We start from the raw sequence: 15630 nt of genomic DNA, 5'->3' as shown, positions 1-15630 counted from the left end.
GCATGCACACGTGTGTGCGCTTGCACATACATGTATGTGGGGGGGGAGAAAAAAGTGAGGAATTAATCAATCATTTTAAAAGGGAAACAGGATATTTCTAGTCAGACAACACCCACATAATTTGCCCTACAATCTATCACAAAATCTCCCTTTGGCAAATGCACTTCTTGCAATCAATTGATATTCTTCCCCCTGGAGTGCTGAGGAAAAACAAGTGAGAATGAGCTTAAACAGCAAAAATTAAATAATTTTGAGCTACACTGAGAAATGGAAAAGACTTGAGGACAGAGTCTACCCTGGACTAGAAACCAAGAAGAAAGTATTTGATTTACTCTACAATTTGTGCAGAGAACTCAAAACCCCAAAACAAAACCTAGAAAGATTGATGCAAATAGATTAAAAAGTGACCTGACAGAGCCCCAGCAGCAGATTCAGACAAAAAGGCTGACAAATTAGTGAAGGTTTCACAGCACTTAGACCTACAAAGGAGAGAGACCAAATGAAGTTAAGGCCTTGAAGTAATCCAGAACTCCAGAAGGCAAAAAGTTCTAAAATCAACTGGAATCAGTTTGAGAAATGGGTTATGCAACCCATAAGTTTGTTTATGGGTGGGCAGAACCTCTGTTACAGTTACACACACTGTACAAGCTGAAAAAAAGCTGTACCTATTCCTTGATCAGAGTTTTCCTGTAGCACTCGTGGGTAAGACTGGGGTACATAACTATAGATGGATAGTCATCCAAATACAGTACAGAAACCAAGGAGAAAGAAAAAAAGACTGTTTGGTATGTAAGAAAGAACTTATTTGCTACAAAGAATAATGTGCTATGGGCTGAATGCAAATCAGGAAATCAGGAATGCATCTGAGACAAGTGGCTGAAGAAACTGGAGAAAGCTATTTTAAAAGACCTGACCTCCTCTGTTGTCAGTTAGACTGTCACTGCCAGACACCTGTTATGCCCCCTTGCTACTGAAGCCTCTCCATCTTTCAACCAACATATACCACCATACAGTAATCATCTACACCCCCTTGACCTGTCAAGGCATACTAATTGTTGAAGTAAACTCAGTTTTGTTTCTAACTTTGTAACCTAATCCTCCTATGTCTATCATTTCCATTTTATTTGTCACTCAAGTCATGCCTTTGAGTAAACTACTGTATTTATTTGCATACCACACATCCTTGAAGAAGGTCTACACACACCTCTTTTTGGGAATGCAGAATGAAGAGGAAAAAAACCCGTTTTTCCAGAGTGCCCCCTGACATGGTTCCAACTTTATAACCCAGTCCACCTATGCCTAGCATTTCTATTTTATTCTTCATTCAAGTCACACCTTCCAGTAAACTACCGCATTTATTTTCATACAACATATAGCTGAAAAAGACAAGCATACATCCTGCTTTGGAAAGGCAGAATGAAGAAAACAAAAGATTTTTCCAGTTGTCCCAGACATGGTAACAACTCATCCAAGGCTGAACCCTCTGGCTGAATGGAACAGGGGTCGAATCCAGCTGTCACTTACTCTCCTTTGCCCTGCAGCTCAGCCAACAGCTAGTGCCAATTGGGCAATGACTGCCAAAGGAATAAACCTGTAGCTGTTGGCCCTGCAGAAGGGGGAGAGGGTATGGCACTGATCACACCCCTGCTCTATTCAGCCAAATGTTTCAGCCCTGGCTGGAACAGAGCTGAGCACAGCCTGTTGCCACCCTTCTAACATCCCCCCGCTGCCATTCCCATGCAGGAATCACTTTCTTTGTTTAAGATACCTGCCCCAGTTTCAGATGGTCAAGTTTCAGGGGGAAAGTTGTATGTGATATGTGAATAAAATGTGGTAACTTCTTCAGGGTAGCAGTAATGTTACTATAAAGTCTATGAAACACCTACCTCACTTTTTCATGGAAGTCAAAGCAGAACACAAAACATCAAAACAAACATACACCATCTTGCAGTGTCAAAAGGTTAAACATTTTTATTTTAAGGAAGCATAACAGATTCTAGAGATGAGGCAAGGCAGTGACTGCCAACCTTTCTGGCAAGTGTGCCACAAATTAGCCCCATATCCTCTCCAAGTGCCACTCCAATCCTTTTCCCTTACTCTTTCTTCTCCCTGACCAATCTGCTGCTCTACTTTCTACTCCCTGCCTTATCCACCACTGTGCTGCTTGCCCCCTCCCAAACCTGCTGCATGCCAAGCACAGGCTGTCTGTGACACTTACAACACCAATGCCATAGGTTGGCTACCCCTGGGGTAAGGTACTTGAGGCAAACAAATTACTGACTATGGCAGACGTGTAGGGATAAACTGTTTGGAAAGTAAAACAAATCAGGGGAGAAGGGGATTGAGAAAGCAAGATACTATCTTCAGGGACTGGATATCAAGTGTCTCAGAGACCAAGAATAGTGGAGATGTACATAACCAGAGTGGAAGTGTGGGATGAAGAATGCAACAGATTCTTTCTTCAGTTGATGACTCCAGGGCATTTGTCCACAGGAGCAGTAGACATGTGTGTTGTATGCATCTGTAGAAGTGCAGATATTATGACACTTTTAGGAGGTGAGCTCGAAAGAAAATACAGAAGTTTCACCAGCTCACCCCTAACTTCTGTAGAGCCCATAAACGCATAAGGATATAGAATATTTTTTCAAATTGTCACTGTTTATTTGAGAGGCCATACACCATGAGGAGCTTGAAAGTACAGGAACCATTTCTTAGTCTCCTAATGAAGACAACATCTGAATAAAACTTAAAACACTGACTGGGACAAAGGAGATGAATAATGCAAAACTGACACCTAATTTAGATCAATCTACCAATCCCTTCTATAGCTCACCCACCCAGCTTTGAATCCGCTCAAGATATATTAGAAATGAAAATTTTATTAAACATGCAAAAAACCTCATTTCAGTAATGGCCGGACGCGTCTATATGTGCATATTAATGCAACACAATCTCCAACACAATAAGCTTATCAAATCAGAATTTACAGCTTCCAGGTGCCACATTTACACATGTGCCTCAGACCCCAGCACGTTGAGCCAGGTCAGAGCAGTGGCTGGCAGGGGACCTGGGGGGACAGCCTGCCAGCCTACGGCTGCTCCAACCTGGCTCAGCGTGCTGCAGAGGGGCTGGCTGGGGCACAAGAGTGCTCCTGTGTAGGGCTAGGAAGCAGGCAGCACCCTCACTGAAGCATCCCCGTGCCCTAGCCAGCTGGCTCAGCAGCTATACATGGGTTGCTGTGTACAAAAACGCCGCAGCAGGATAGTACTTGTATTTATAACTACTACCTTGTTACAGTGCATATTAGTTTCCTGCAGCCTAATAGGACTGCATGTGTAGATCCCAAAATGTTTACTGCAGAGCTAATTAGTCTACTCTGCACTAAACGTCTCATGTAGATGTGCCCACTGTGATTTTTTCCACATTTTAATTCTGCCCTTCAATTTAAATATAACATTGAATTTTGTAGTGACAAAGCACAGGTTTTAGAAGCTGGCAAGGGGAAAGGCATTAGTTAAAAGCTGATTCTTGAAAGCTCGCCATTAATATTAAGGGCTTGGAAAACCACTTGAAATGGTGTTTAAATCCTAGTAAGGTCATCAGCAATTAGTGGATTTACTAACTAATTTTATCACCAAGGGAAATAATAGATCTCTTAGCAGCAAAGGAACAAAGAAAGGTCGTCATGCTGGTAACAGCGAGGGTAGTGGTGGGAAAAGATGACGGACTATGTGGAAACAAGGAAGAGAATCCATACCCACATAAGTCTACAGAACTTCTGAAGAATAATCATAAGGAGGTAGCTTGTAGTAAACAAGTCTAAGACAGAGAGGGGAAGACAATTAATGTAAAGATGCTCAAAGACAGAAGAAAGGGCCTCTGAAGAGCAAGGGTGGGTATAAAAGTTTGGCCTCTACAGTAGCCTGAGAAAATGAATTGCACAAGTTATGTGGAAAAGCGCCAGATTTGATAGATGCAGGAAGGTGCTAGTCTTGAGCAACAAGCAGAACTGCTAGAGCTTGCAACCTTTAGGGCTAAAATTGGATGGGAAACAGAAATATGACTGCAACTGAAGAGAGGTGGAAAAGGCAAAAGGATCAAGCCCATATTTCTGGATATACATTTTGTACATGTCATCCTGAAACATCAAGGGAGGGAGACGCTTCCCCTCCTCACCCTACCACCCCAAGAAAGGAGTTCCATTTTTCCTTATGTTACCCATAGAAATAAATTGACACTGACCATACAAATAAGGATAAAATAGTAGTTTCTCTCAAGCTGATGTACAGACATAAGAATACTTCAGATTTCCCTTTACTATAACCCTATTACCTTACCCTCCTGTAGTTGGCACCAGCAGACAAAACTGGAAGATTGGGTGGTCGTAATTCTCATTGCCCTACCAAGGCAGTGTAGTGTTCAAGAGGGTCTCACAGCCAGATGCAGAAAAAATTGTCAGTAATAGTCTGGAAAGCAAATATTTATGGATCCATGCAAAACAATACAATGATCAATCACATCAGATGCAGAATTATGTGCATGATGCTGTCTGGACACTGTCTCTAACAACTTCCCCAAGTGAAAGTCAGAAGAGCCAGAAGTTTAAGAAGGAAGACTGCTGAACAGAACAGAACAGACAGAGCAGAATTTAAAATGTGATAAGCAGCAAGTGGGGAAAATTAAACATGAATAAATAAGGGGAAAGCTTGACAACCATTCCTTTTTAACAAGTCCAATATGCAAGTGGACAACTAGAAAGCTTGTTTGTATATTTTTACACTAGAAATACACATGCTGTGGAGTTTTTGCTTAAAACAATATTAAAACAAGGAAATAAATCAAAGTGTTCCTGTCTCAGATTTACTATTTTCAACAGCATGTGAGGAAAATTAGATGAAGTAGGACTGTGTCCTCTCACTCAGAAATCCCCATTCAGGGTGGACTCCCTCAGTTGGCCCTCACTGCAACTGGGAAGGAACAGCATTTTATAATAATCTTATTAAGAGATGACTGCAGCTCTCTCCCCCTTTCCCCAGGAGCACATCCATACCGCTATTTCTCTGAAAAACTTAGGACAACTGGGCTCAAATACATGCTTTAAGCAGCAGACAGCAAAAGAAGGAACACTACATGTATGAAAAGAAAGCCAAAAATCAAAATACTAAATGGGTACTCTGATCTAGCATTAAATGTCAGTTCATGCAAGGATTTAGAGAGGAGGAAAAAACTGGTAGTCATGCCAGCAATACAGCAGCATAAAAGTGCGGGTTAGGATCTAGTCAAATTAAGCACAAGCAGAATTCAACCCATTTTAACTTGAGCTAGCTAAAGTTAAGGTACAGCTAAGGTTAAAAGTAGTGTGATCAAAACAATGCCACTGATTTATGACCAAGAATAAGCCTGCCAAGCCAGCACCCCAAACATACTAGCAACCCAAGACAATCAGGGACAGCAAGTTTCTTGAGAAATTCTACTGACCAGTTAGCAAAAATAGAACATAGATATTTGTAAGAGGTACAAATAAACTAGAACAAGACACTATTTATCTTCTTAAATACAACCGCACAATAGATATGTTTGGGTTTTACTTCAACCTGTGGTAAAGGTATAAATGAGATTACTGATTCTAGAAATGAACTATAGGAAGTATCTGCTCAAATGGGTAATAGGGTAAAAGATTACCTGCAAATAATGTTACTCAGTTTTTCCTTCAGTTGCTCTTGGCAATAATTTAATAGATTCCCCTGTAGATATTATCTTGTTTTCTTTGGTTAACCATTTTCCTCTCTAGAGACACTCTTTGAGTTGCTTCTTGCCTCTCCCAAGGCTGAAGAATTTTAACTTCAGTAAAACTAAAAATGGTTATTTTAGGATCTCCTAACCTTGGAGTACTCTTCCAAGTCTAACAGATGCTTTCAGGGGAGTTTTCCAGACATTTCACCTAAATTTTTTTTTAGCCATACTTATATTATAAAAAGCTACCCATAGAACTTTGTCAGCTAGAGGCATGGAAATATTACAATCCATGGGCAACATAGCTCCACTAGTGAACCCCTAGCGTAGATGCTGTTCTGCTCACAAGACGCAGCTTCTACCAACTGAGCTCCTGTTGCGTCAGGGAGCTGGTGTAAAGCTGACAGCAGAATGCTACCTTCTGCCTGTTGAACTAAATGCATAGCAGGGGGCCCAGCTAACTTGATGCTTATCACCATTGTTAAAGCATCAGCAGAACAGCACCCATAGCATAAACACTCAGTTGATGGTACTCAGTTGGTGCCACCATAAATACTTGGTCTCCCTCCTGAATATTAAGATACTTTAAGTATTTGTAAAGAATAACACTTCAATAGGTTTGTCTACCTATTATGGCTTCCATTCTTCCCTCATATGTAATTTCTTCCACTAATTCATTTATTACTTTTCACCAGTTTCTTTTTAGTTTACTTGGTATCTTTCAGTCACAGAAGCACTCAGTCATATGCCAGATTCACCAGTGCTCCATTAGGAGGGAGCAGTTATCATCTCTTCAGTATATAACCTGAATGATAGAATTTTCAAACAAAACAAAGGCATTACTGACTTAAACCGTCTTTGGAAATTGGATGCAGGACCCCAGGTAATACAAAATATATAAAATAACCAATTTGAAAATGAGACTCTGGTACTTCTGAACATTTATTTTGTCTAACATTTGTCTTTCCAGATCAAGAATAGCACTGTCTCCTTTTATCCTGCCTTCCCCACCAATATATTGTAGCGTAAAGAACAGAGATACCCCCATATCAAATCATGACCCATTTGCCCTTACTCTCCACAACCATTCCGCCATCCAGAAGCCATAATTTATTTTATTCTGTGAACAATTTCATTTCTTAGTGTCTAAGAAAAAAAAGACTGTACATGATAAATTATGAAGACTACTAGTTCAAAAACAGTTTTTTTAAAGTATTTATTTCACAAATATGGATTAAGTATGTAGGTAGATACAAAAATTATGCATCAGTTCTAGTTTATTACAACTACATTTTAAAAGAAACTGATTGGAGTATAACATTGTTTTATACAAACCTCACAGCAAGAGACCTATTTATTAAACAATTTCTTGACCATAGGAGAAATATATTCACTAGAAATATTTGTTATACTACACAAATGATAAAATGGCTGTATGACATAGGTGTGGCTATATGTTTCCCCACCTCTTCCTGCATTACTGTTTCTACAAAGGAAGGATTAAAAATTAGAGCAGAAGTCCTCCCATTTCTTTCCCAAGCTGCATTCTTCTTTAAAGTAAATGTAAATCAAACCAAACAAACAAAGCCTTTCAAAAAAGAGAACTAGAACTAATGTATAAAAGTAAGCTACATTTTACCTATAAGTACCCATTGCTAGCAGTGACAGCAATGGGCAATGAGGTTTCCATCGTCTAAACTAGTTTTTTAAAGAAATTTTAAACATATTCACTTTGAAAATCCTATTGCTGAATAAGACTACCTAGTTGTACCCATCAGTCAAAAAATACCAGACACACCAAATTACCCACAATTTCTTCAAATGCAATTTAAAAACGTAAATGCTCACTGCTAGACAAGGAGTTGTTATAAAAATTAATTCTGTCCCAAGTTGCCTTGTCACCCATACCAAAGACACACTGGAAACAATTAATAAATTTTGGGGCATGCCTCTTTTAAACCAGCAGCAGGGTGGTGTGCTGTTGTAGCCCTGACAGTCTTGGAAACATGTAAGATGCCCTTGTTTTCATTTAAACAATACTTTTAAATGCTATTAACCAACTGCTGTGTCAATTACATTTGAAAACCTGACTATGAATTAAGTTTGGTCACTATCAATCCCACTGTTAAGCCACTAGAAATTAATTTTTTCACAGCCCATTACAATTCCCTGACCCAGTCCGTCCAAGGGTAACAAAGTATCACAACAGAAGTTAGGCTTTGTTAGTACAAAAGTCTGCTACTGGCAAGGGATACAGCATTAAAAAAACATTAAGATTCACTTAACTTCATGCTAATGCATAATACCCACTACTAATAGTGAAACTTCCTAATAATGCTAATCTCCCACTATCACACTATGGCATACAACTTCCCACCAATGCCATGTCACCTCTTTTTCAAATGTGTCTACACACAATAGTACAAAAATATCTAAAGACTGCACAGTGTTTTCTATCATGTATAGAAGATGCAGATTTGTCATTTCACCACTCATAATTCCATGCTCACATGGCATTTCAGCAATGCATTTTTTGGTTCTGTGGGAAAGTCCCAGGTTCAAAGTTAATCTTGTCTTTTTTGTTCCTTCAAGAGAGCTTATTCAAGGTTTCTCCAAGTCTTTCCATGGCTTCCGTGCATGCCTATGTTTTTAGTATCTTGAAAAACCTATTCTGCCCCTTTTGGTTTTGCTCTGTGATAAAACAACAAGGCTCATGTTATGCTTTCAGTTATGCTATTTATACATATAATACATTTTCAAAAGTATTGCTTGGGTATTGCAAAAGCACAAGGGAAAAAAAAAGAATAAAATTAGCAGCACTTAGCATTCAAATACAGATCACATTATGGAACCTTTTAAAATTTGATACCAAGTTCCTTGATATAGAAAGCAATGAAGAAGGATCCTCAGTATAGGTTGACACACCACTCTCCCAAAGCAGCTATAGTAAAACAATAAATACATCACCTTATGTTTGAAAAGATCAGACTCCCAAAGTAAAGAAACACTCAAATGAAAATACAGATATATCTTCTCAAAAGTAGTAAAAACACAGACCCTACAAGCTTTAACACTCCATATACTAGGTCACCATGACAAGATGCACACTATGAAAAACAATTTCCATAATATATCCCAACTTCAGGAACACCGGTTGTGAATTAACCGACTACAACGCGAAATAGCTTGACCAACATTACTTTTAGTTTGCCCTAAAGCGATCTGTCCAAAAGCAAAAGTGCAAAAAGAATATTATTCAGAAGTCCATTTTGGGCTGGACTTAAAAAAAAAAAAAAAAAAAAAAAAAAAGGAAAAAAAAAAATTTTTCAAAAACCCTTTTTGGGGGGGGTTAAAAAAAAAAAAAAAAAAAAAAAAAAAGGTATAAAAAGCTAAAAATGTTGGGAGTACCTGGAAGCCAAGTAAAGACAGAATGAAAATCTCATAACCCCAACACAGGAAGTAATAACGGTAAACCCTAGCTTCGGACCTGGGGAACCATACAACTGAAAGGAAGGCAATAAGGCACAGATATACTCAATGTGTAAACAGTGTGTGATTGAGGGCTACGACAACCAGGTCCAGCCAAAATGTCTGATGCACTTAGGCGTTCTCTGCTCTTGAAAACCATTACGCAAGTGAGCTTCTATATATAAATAGGGGAAGCATGGTTGGCACGTGTGTGGGGCGTTTCGCTCATCACTATTGTATTAATAATTGAAGGTGCATTAAAAGAGAATAATTCTCTTCAGAAAATTTTATGGTATTGGAATTTTGGTTAAAGTACAAGCTTTCCTTTCATAACAGAAGTTCTAGGAATGAGCGCCAACCCTAACTGCAGATACTTACATGAGCTAAGCACTTCCATCTTGAAAGCTTGTTCATATTATTATTGTCTTTAGCGGGTTTCAAGCAAACCCCAAGTTAAATCAGTAACAGAATGGATTTTAGCAGCATTTGTGTATAGGCTTGCTTTTTTAATTTGTAGGATAAATTTAATTTCTTATAAACAGAAAGTTACCTGTTTGTATTCACCAACGCAGTTTTGGCAGCAGAATCTTTTCTGCTGACCATCTATAGTAAGGATATTGTTTCCAGCTCCTTTACTGGGCAAGTATTCCCCACAATGTTCACAGCAATTCATTATTAAACCATTCGCCATTCTGTATCTATTGAAGCAGTGGTCACTACACAGCTTATGAGTCATGTTTTTAAAGCTAACTTCATGACGAATCTGAAAAGGAAAAAAAAATCATCAACAAACAAAAAGTTACCACAAAGAAGTAGTGGACAAGGCAATGACTACATTCAAGAAAAGTTTTAAGTATAGCAATAATTTAATTGGCTTCCTAAATAACATGCTCACAGATGCATTTGAAACAACATGGTGGTTGCATATCTCTCTATTTGGGTCAGCTATCAATCTGTAGGCAAAATTCTGGACCCAGATGTTTCTGACACTGGAGTCATAGGTCACTGGACAGAATTCACAAAGGCTGCCCATGAAAAAGGGATTACACAATTTTACCATGGTGGCAGTTTGATGGAATGTCACTCAGTTGTGCCTTTAATTTACATCACTGACTTGAGACAAATACATTGCACTTTCCCATATAAGACAGGCCCTGTGTTTGCACCCAGAAAGTAACACTGCAAATGTTGTAGAGCAAACACTGTAAATTCTAGCTGTAAAAATTTTTACTCAAAAGGATCCTCCAAAACATGCAATAATAAAGCCTTCATTTTTTTAATGCTAACATTTGTAAGTAATGTACTGACTAGTATATACCCCTAGATAAATAAAGATCCTCAAAACAACTACTGAAAACCAAAATATGAAAAGGAGCAGAACACAATTTCTGGTTTTCCTAAAGTTTCCTGAGCTTCGTAAAATTACTAGCTGTCTAAAAAGAAATTTTACAACAATAAGCAACGAGGGTGAACTATTAAGTGGTAGCTGTACAAATACTAGGATTGTGCGAAGCTTTGGTCCCTGATCCAATTCAGTGGCGATTTGGCCCAATTCGGTGGCTGAATCTCTGAACTGGAATCGAATCAGAAGACCCTTTAATCTCTCTGAATTGAATTGGAAACCTCTGAATCAACTTGGAAAGGTTCAGAGATTCGGATATAAAGACAGATTTAACTGTCTTTTCTACATACATCTAGGTAGCGGGGGATAGCGAATGCTGTGATGCTGGGGTAGATGGAGCATCCCACAGCAGTGTGGGGGGCTCCCGAGAGCGCTCGGCAGCGGACCTGGAAGTGGACCAGAAGCACTTTCAGTCCACTTCCAGGTCCACTGGGGAGCATGCTGGGGGCCCCCCCTGCACCTCTCCAGCTTGGTGACTGGTGCCTCCTGGGTCTGGAGGGGCACCCAGAGTCCCCCTACAGCTGATGACCGAGCCGGGGGGGCACAGAGGGGTCCCCTAGTACTCTCCCCGACAGACCTGGAAGTGGACCGGAAGTACTTCCGGCCCACTTCCGGGGTCACCGCCAAGCACCTGGAGGGCCTCCGCCCCCCACTCCTGTGGGACGCTTCATCCGCCCCAGCATTGTAGCGTTCACAAGCTGTGCTGGTACCTTGAGGTATGTAGAAAAAAACTTTTAAAGCTGTGTCTGTGTCCGAATCACTGATTCTCCAAATCGGCATCAAATCTGAATCAGGGACAGTGACCTAAATCAAATCACTGTCTCCAATTCAGGCCGAATCCAAATCGAATAGGGCCCGCTTCGCTCACCCTTAACAAATACATAATAACCATTAGCGATGCATAACTGACTTAGATTAACAACTATTTTTTTCTAATTTTCCTTACCATTAACAAATACAAATGGAGAGGAAAAGAAAAATAAAACTTAAAAATACTTAACCTAGCTATCACAAATACGATACAAAACATGAACACAAAAATACTAGGACATTTATAAAAGTGGCTTACTTTTTTCAATGTTCTAAACCAAAAAGTGATTTATGCTAAGTAAGAGAAGAAAAAAAAAAAAAAAAATCAACCAGACCTCGGTCAGTTTACCACAGATAGTGCATCTTGATTTATTCAAGGCTCCTTTTGAGGGATTCTGTTTATCTTCATAGAAGGACAAACATGATGTACTGCAAAATTCCTGGAAGGACTCACTCGAATCAACTTGAGCAACAATGGTACCTTTCATTGTTGTTATATCTCTGAAAGACAAAGAACTCTAGCATAACTTTTAAAAAAATTAACAGTTACTAACTGCTTTTCCCCACCAAGCACTTATAATGCTAAGATCTTAAACAGATTTTGGAGCAGTGTGATTGTCAAGCCTGTCTCCGTGGAATACAGGAGGAATATGAAATAACCTTATTGTTTTCTCCATCACCATTTTTCTTAAGCTAAGTAGTATTTAGTTAAATAAACACATGCCTATGACTAACTACATTATGCAAGAGGCAACAATTCTTGTGGGCAATATTTATTAGACAAACTGCTTGCTTGGATTCATGGCAAATTACATGGGTGAAACCAGAATGATCGCAATGGCTGCTTACAGACATAAAAAACCTTAAAACAAAACGGCGCTTGACTTTAAACTCAGCATGCCCCGCACTGATCCCAGAGCATGCCCAGAACAGGCACTGCATTAGCTTGGCCTGGCTTGCCTAATGTCTGTATAGATCAGGTGCTTCAGCTGTTCTGGCACTTTTATCCGATAGCCGAGTGAATCAGCTTTAAATAAAAGCAACAAAGCGTCCAATCTATACAGACACTGAGGAGCCGGGGTTGAACTTGCGCACTGCCTCTTCCGCTAAAGCATTTTATTTCCCTCGCCCCACATCTGTCAGCAGCCCAAAACACCAGAACACAAGTAGGAGAACATTTTCACGGGGGGGGGAAAATCACTCCTGACCCACAAAGGAAGTCCACCAAACACCTTTGAAAGAGGAGCCTGGAAAAAAAAAATTCATTAGCCTGTAGTACCAGAGACTTAACATAGAAAATGACTTCTTGGTCCCTTATAATCTACCCCAAGATCACTAAATCTCTCCACTTCACAGGTGATAACAATCCTCCAGAAGGATCTTGTTCTTTCATTACTGCATCTCTGTTACCTTTTTTTTCCATCTGGTCTTTAGCTCCACTGTATCTGCTTCTCTCCCAGAGACCTGAAAAAGGGTATTGTGATACCTGAAAGCTTGTCTTTCCCAATTAAGCACTGGTCCAATAAAAAAAATGTTACCAACAAGAATTCTTGACTCTTGCATATTCCTGGACCATCATGCAACACTGAACCACCACTTCAACACCACCATAATGGTACATTAAATATTCCAGGTGGATCCTATAGAAGAAAAATAATTTCCTTTTGCATATGCAGAAGTATTAGGTTATTTATTTATAGTCCACCCCTCTCTTCATCAATTACTTCCTATGTTGAGCAACTATTTCCAGGTCTCTAAAGTACTTCCAGTATTAAAGAACTAGCAGGCTGCAAAGTGGGCAGTCATCTAATCTTGGTTTACTTTATTGCACGCAGAAGATTAAAATGTTAATTAACATTTTTATTTTTTTTCTTACTATAGTACTAAACAATTTTCTATAAAAATTAAGCAAGTTGGTTAACAAATAGCACCTATTATTTGCCCTTCAGAAACCTATTATTCTAGGGTAACTTTATCTATTTATTTTTTTACATGTGGCTCTAAAAACGTTCTTTTCAGCCACAGCCAGAAATTTTAAGAACAAAACTCCACCCTCAATTTGCCTGGTCTGGCTGCATATTTCAATATATCACTTAAAAAAAGGAGTCATTCAATAAAAAGTTCCAGAGCATTAATAGGAATAGGGATGACCTAGCTGTAATTCACTACTTTTGGACCATCCAAATAAGGAGAGGCTTTGAAACTCTTTCCAATTAACATGCAATTATACAAATTCTACAACCAGGATTTGATTCTCTTGATCTTCATCTACATCAGGGGTGGACAAAATCCAGCCCGTGCGCCAGATCCAGCCTGCGGATGGATTTTAGCCAGCCTGCAGCAAGGCAGCCGGACTCCATTTTCTGGCAGCCGTGGCTCTTTCAGCTGCCACTGCTGGACCCAGCCCCACTGCCCAATCACCCAGGTGCATCCGCCCCATGCCCAGCACCAGTGGTGGGGCCTGCATGGGCAGGGTGTCCAGCCAGGCAGCTGGGATGGGGCCACAAGCAGACAGGGAGCAGAGTTCAAGAGTAAGATAGGCAGACAGAGGCAGGGAGATCTCAGGATCTTGGGGTCGTGACAAGGCAGGGCCAAGGCTCAGGACAGAGCCGAGATCCGCTGCCCACATGCCCCTGCAACAGGCACAGGTTCCATAAACAGGTGTATGCAGAGAGCTGGCCACGGTTCTACCCTGGCCCTGCACTGTCACTGCCTCACAATACCAGCCCCAGTCCAGAACACAACTCCCCGCATGGCTCCCAGCCGGTCTCTATGGATCATGAGGTTCCCAGCTGGCCCTACACTGTCACCACTCCAAGATTCCAGGGTCTTCCTGGCCCCACCTGTCCATCTCACTCCCGGATACCACTCCCCACCTGCCCGTGACTCCATCCTAGCCATCTGGCCAAGTGCCCTGCGGGTCCCATCCCCAGAAGTGGGCATGGGGTGGATGAGTCAGAGTGCCCAGGCACTGGGACCAGGTCTAGCAGTGGCAGCCAAAAGAGCTCCTGCTAGCAGGGCTGCTGGGAAATGGAGTCGAGCTGCCATGAGGCCCATAGGCTGGATTTTGCCCACCCCTGATCAACATGGTGCACTATGCTCCCAAGAAGTTTCAGTAGTCTCAGGTGAATGCCTATTGGGTGCTACATTATGAAACCTTCCTTTTCCTAGTAGGCGAAGTTTCATTTCAGTAATACCAACTTACTGGAAATGTCATTCAGCTAAATATGCCAGGAAGTGATCTAGAATGACACCGATATTATGCTTTTAATAACAGCATAATATCATATTGGAGTAGGATATGGCCCAAAACAATCCCAAACTCAGTTCTAAGTTCTCAAGCAAGGAGATGAAGATACAAATTACTCTGTAAAGACTGTCTTTGGAAAAGGCCTGTATTTCTACTAGAGGCCTATTTCTACTTGTGAAAACACACATACATTTGCCCTTGTGGAAAAGGAAGCTGACATTAGCAGAGCTTTTTGGAAAAAAAAAGTGCGAAATGATTACTGATTACTTGTATAGCAGAACAGAGTTGGACTAGATTACCTTCTCAAGTCCCTTCCAACACTACTATTTTGTGATTCTATGATCAAAAAGGGGAGGAAAATTGACATTTTTTACCAACAGTGGTAGGAAAAAATTTAAGCCAGCCTTTTCATTTTTACTTTTAGCTAAGCCAGTCTAGTATTATGGATTTTATCCCCTTGGTATTTTTAAATAAAAAAAAAATTTAAAAAATCAGTTTTATTAGAAACTGTGTTTTTAGAAGTTACACAATGATGTCATGCAGCTTTAATACCAAGTTTTTGGCAAGTCCCTAAATTTCAGGTGCCTTAGTAAATCACCTGAGGCCCATGAGTAGCTGTATGTGAAGAATCTGAGAACTCACTAAAACTCACATCTAAGGTGGCTCTAAAAATTTTGTTTTCTTTGGAAGCCACTTCATCTCTCAGCATACAAATAGCACTCCCAAACCCAAATAAAACACATGAAAAAAATCCCATAAATAGCAGCAACACTGCATATTAAATCTACTGAAGTTCCTATTTTTTTGTGCACTCAACAAAGGATTGAAATATCACATGAAAATAGAAAATAGCTGCTGCTCCCAACCCATATACCCATGCCCCCAACAAATCCTACACACACATCCACCCTCTCCCCCCACACCCTACAAACCCTATACTTACCCTCCCACCATCTACAAGGGTAAG

The 15630-nt window shown here is 40.2% G+C and overlaps 1 protein-coding gene across 8 annotated transcripts in view; it reads right to left on the bottom strand.

Annotated features, from left to right (window-relative positions):
• Positions 1-15630, bottom strand: part of ZMYM2 (zinc finger MYM-type containing 2) — a 123626-nt gene that overhangs the window by 84014 nt on the left and 23982 nt on the right. For all 8 annotated transcript variants that reach the window (XM_019524293.1, XM_019524295.1, XM_019524292.1 and 5 more), the window contains 2 exons: positions 11749-11914; positions 9752-9964 (listed from right to left, as the gene is read on the bottom strand). In XM_019524293.1, coding sequence (XP_019379838.1) covers positions 9752-9964; positions 11749-11914 — 379 coding nt within the window. The remainder of the gene's footprint in view (positions 1-9751; positions 9965-11748; positions 11915-15630) is intronic.

Source organism: Gavialis gangeticus, unplaced genomic scaffold (genome assembly GCF_001723915.1).
Source record: "Gavialis gangeticus isolate Ggan-Ray unplaced genomic scaffold, GavGan_comp1, whole genome shotgun sequence".
Classification (NCBI taxonomy): domain Eukaryota; kingdom Metazoa; phylum Chordata; order Crocodylia; family Gavialidae; genus Gavialis; species Gavialis gangeticus.
This window is presented reverse-complemented; position numbering and strand designations above follow the sequence as displayed.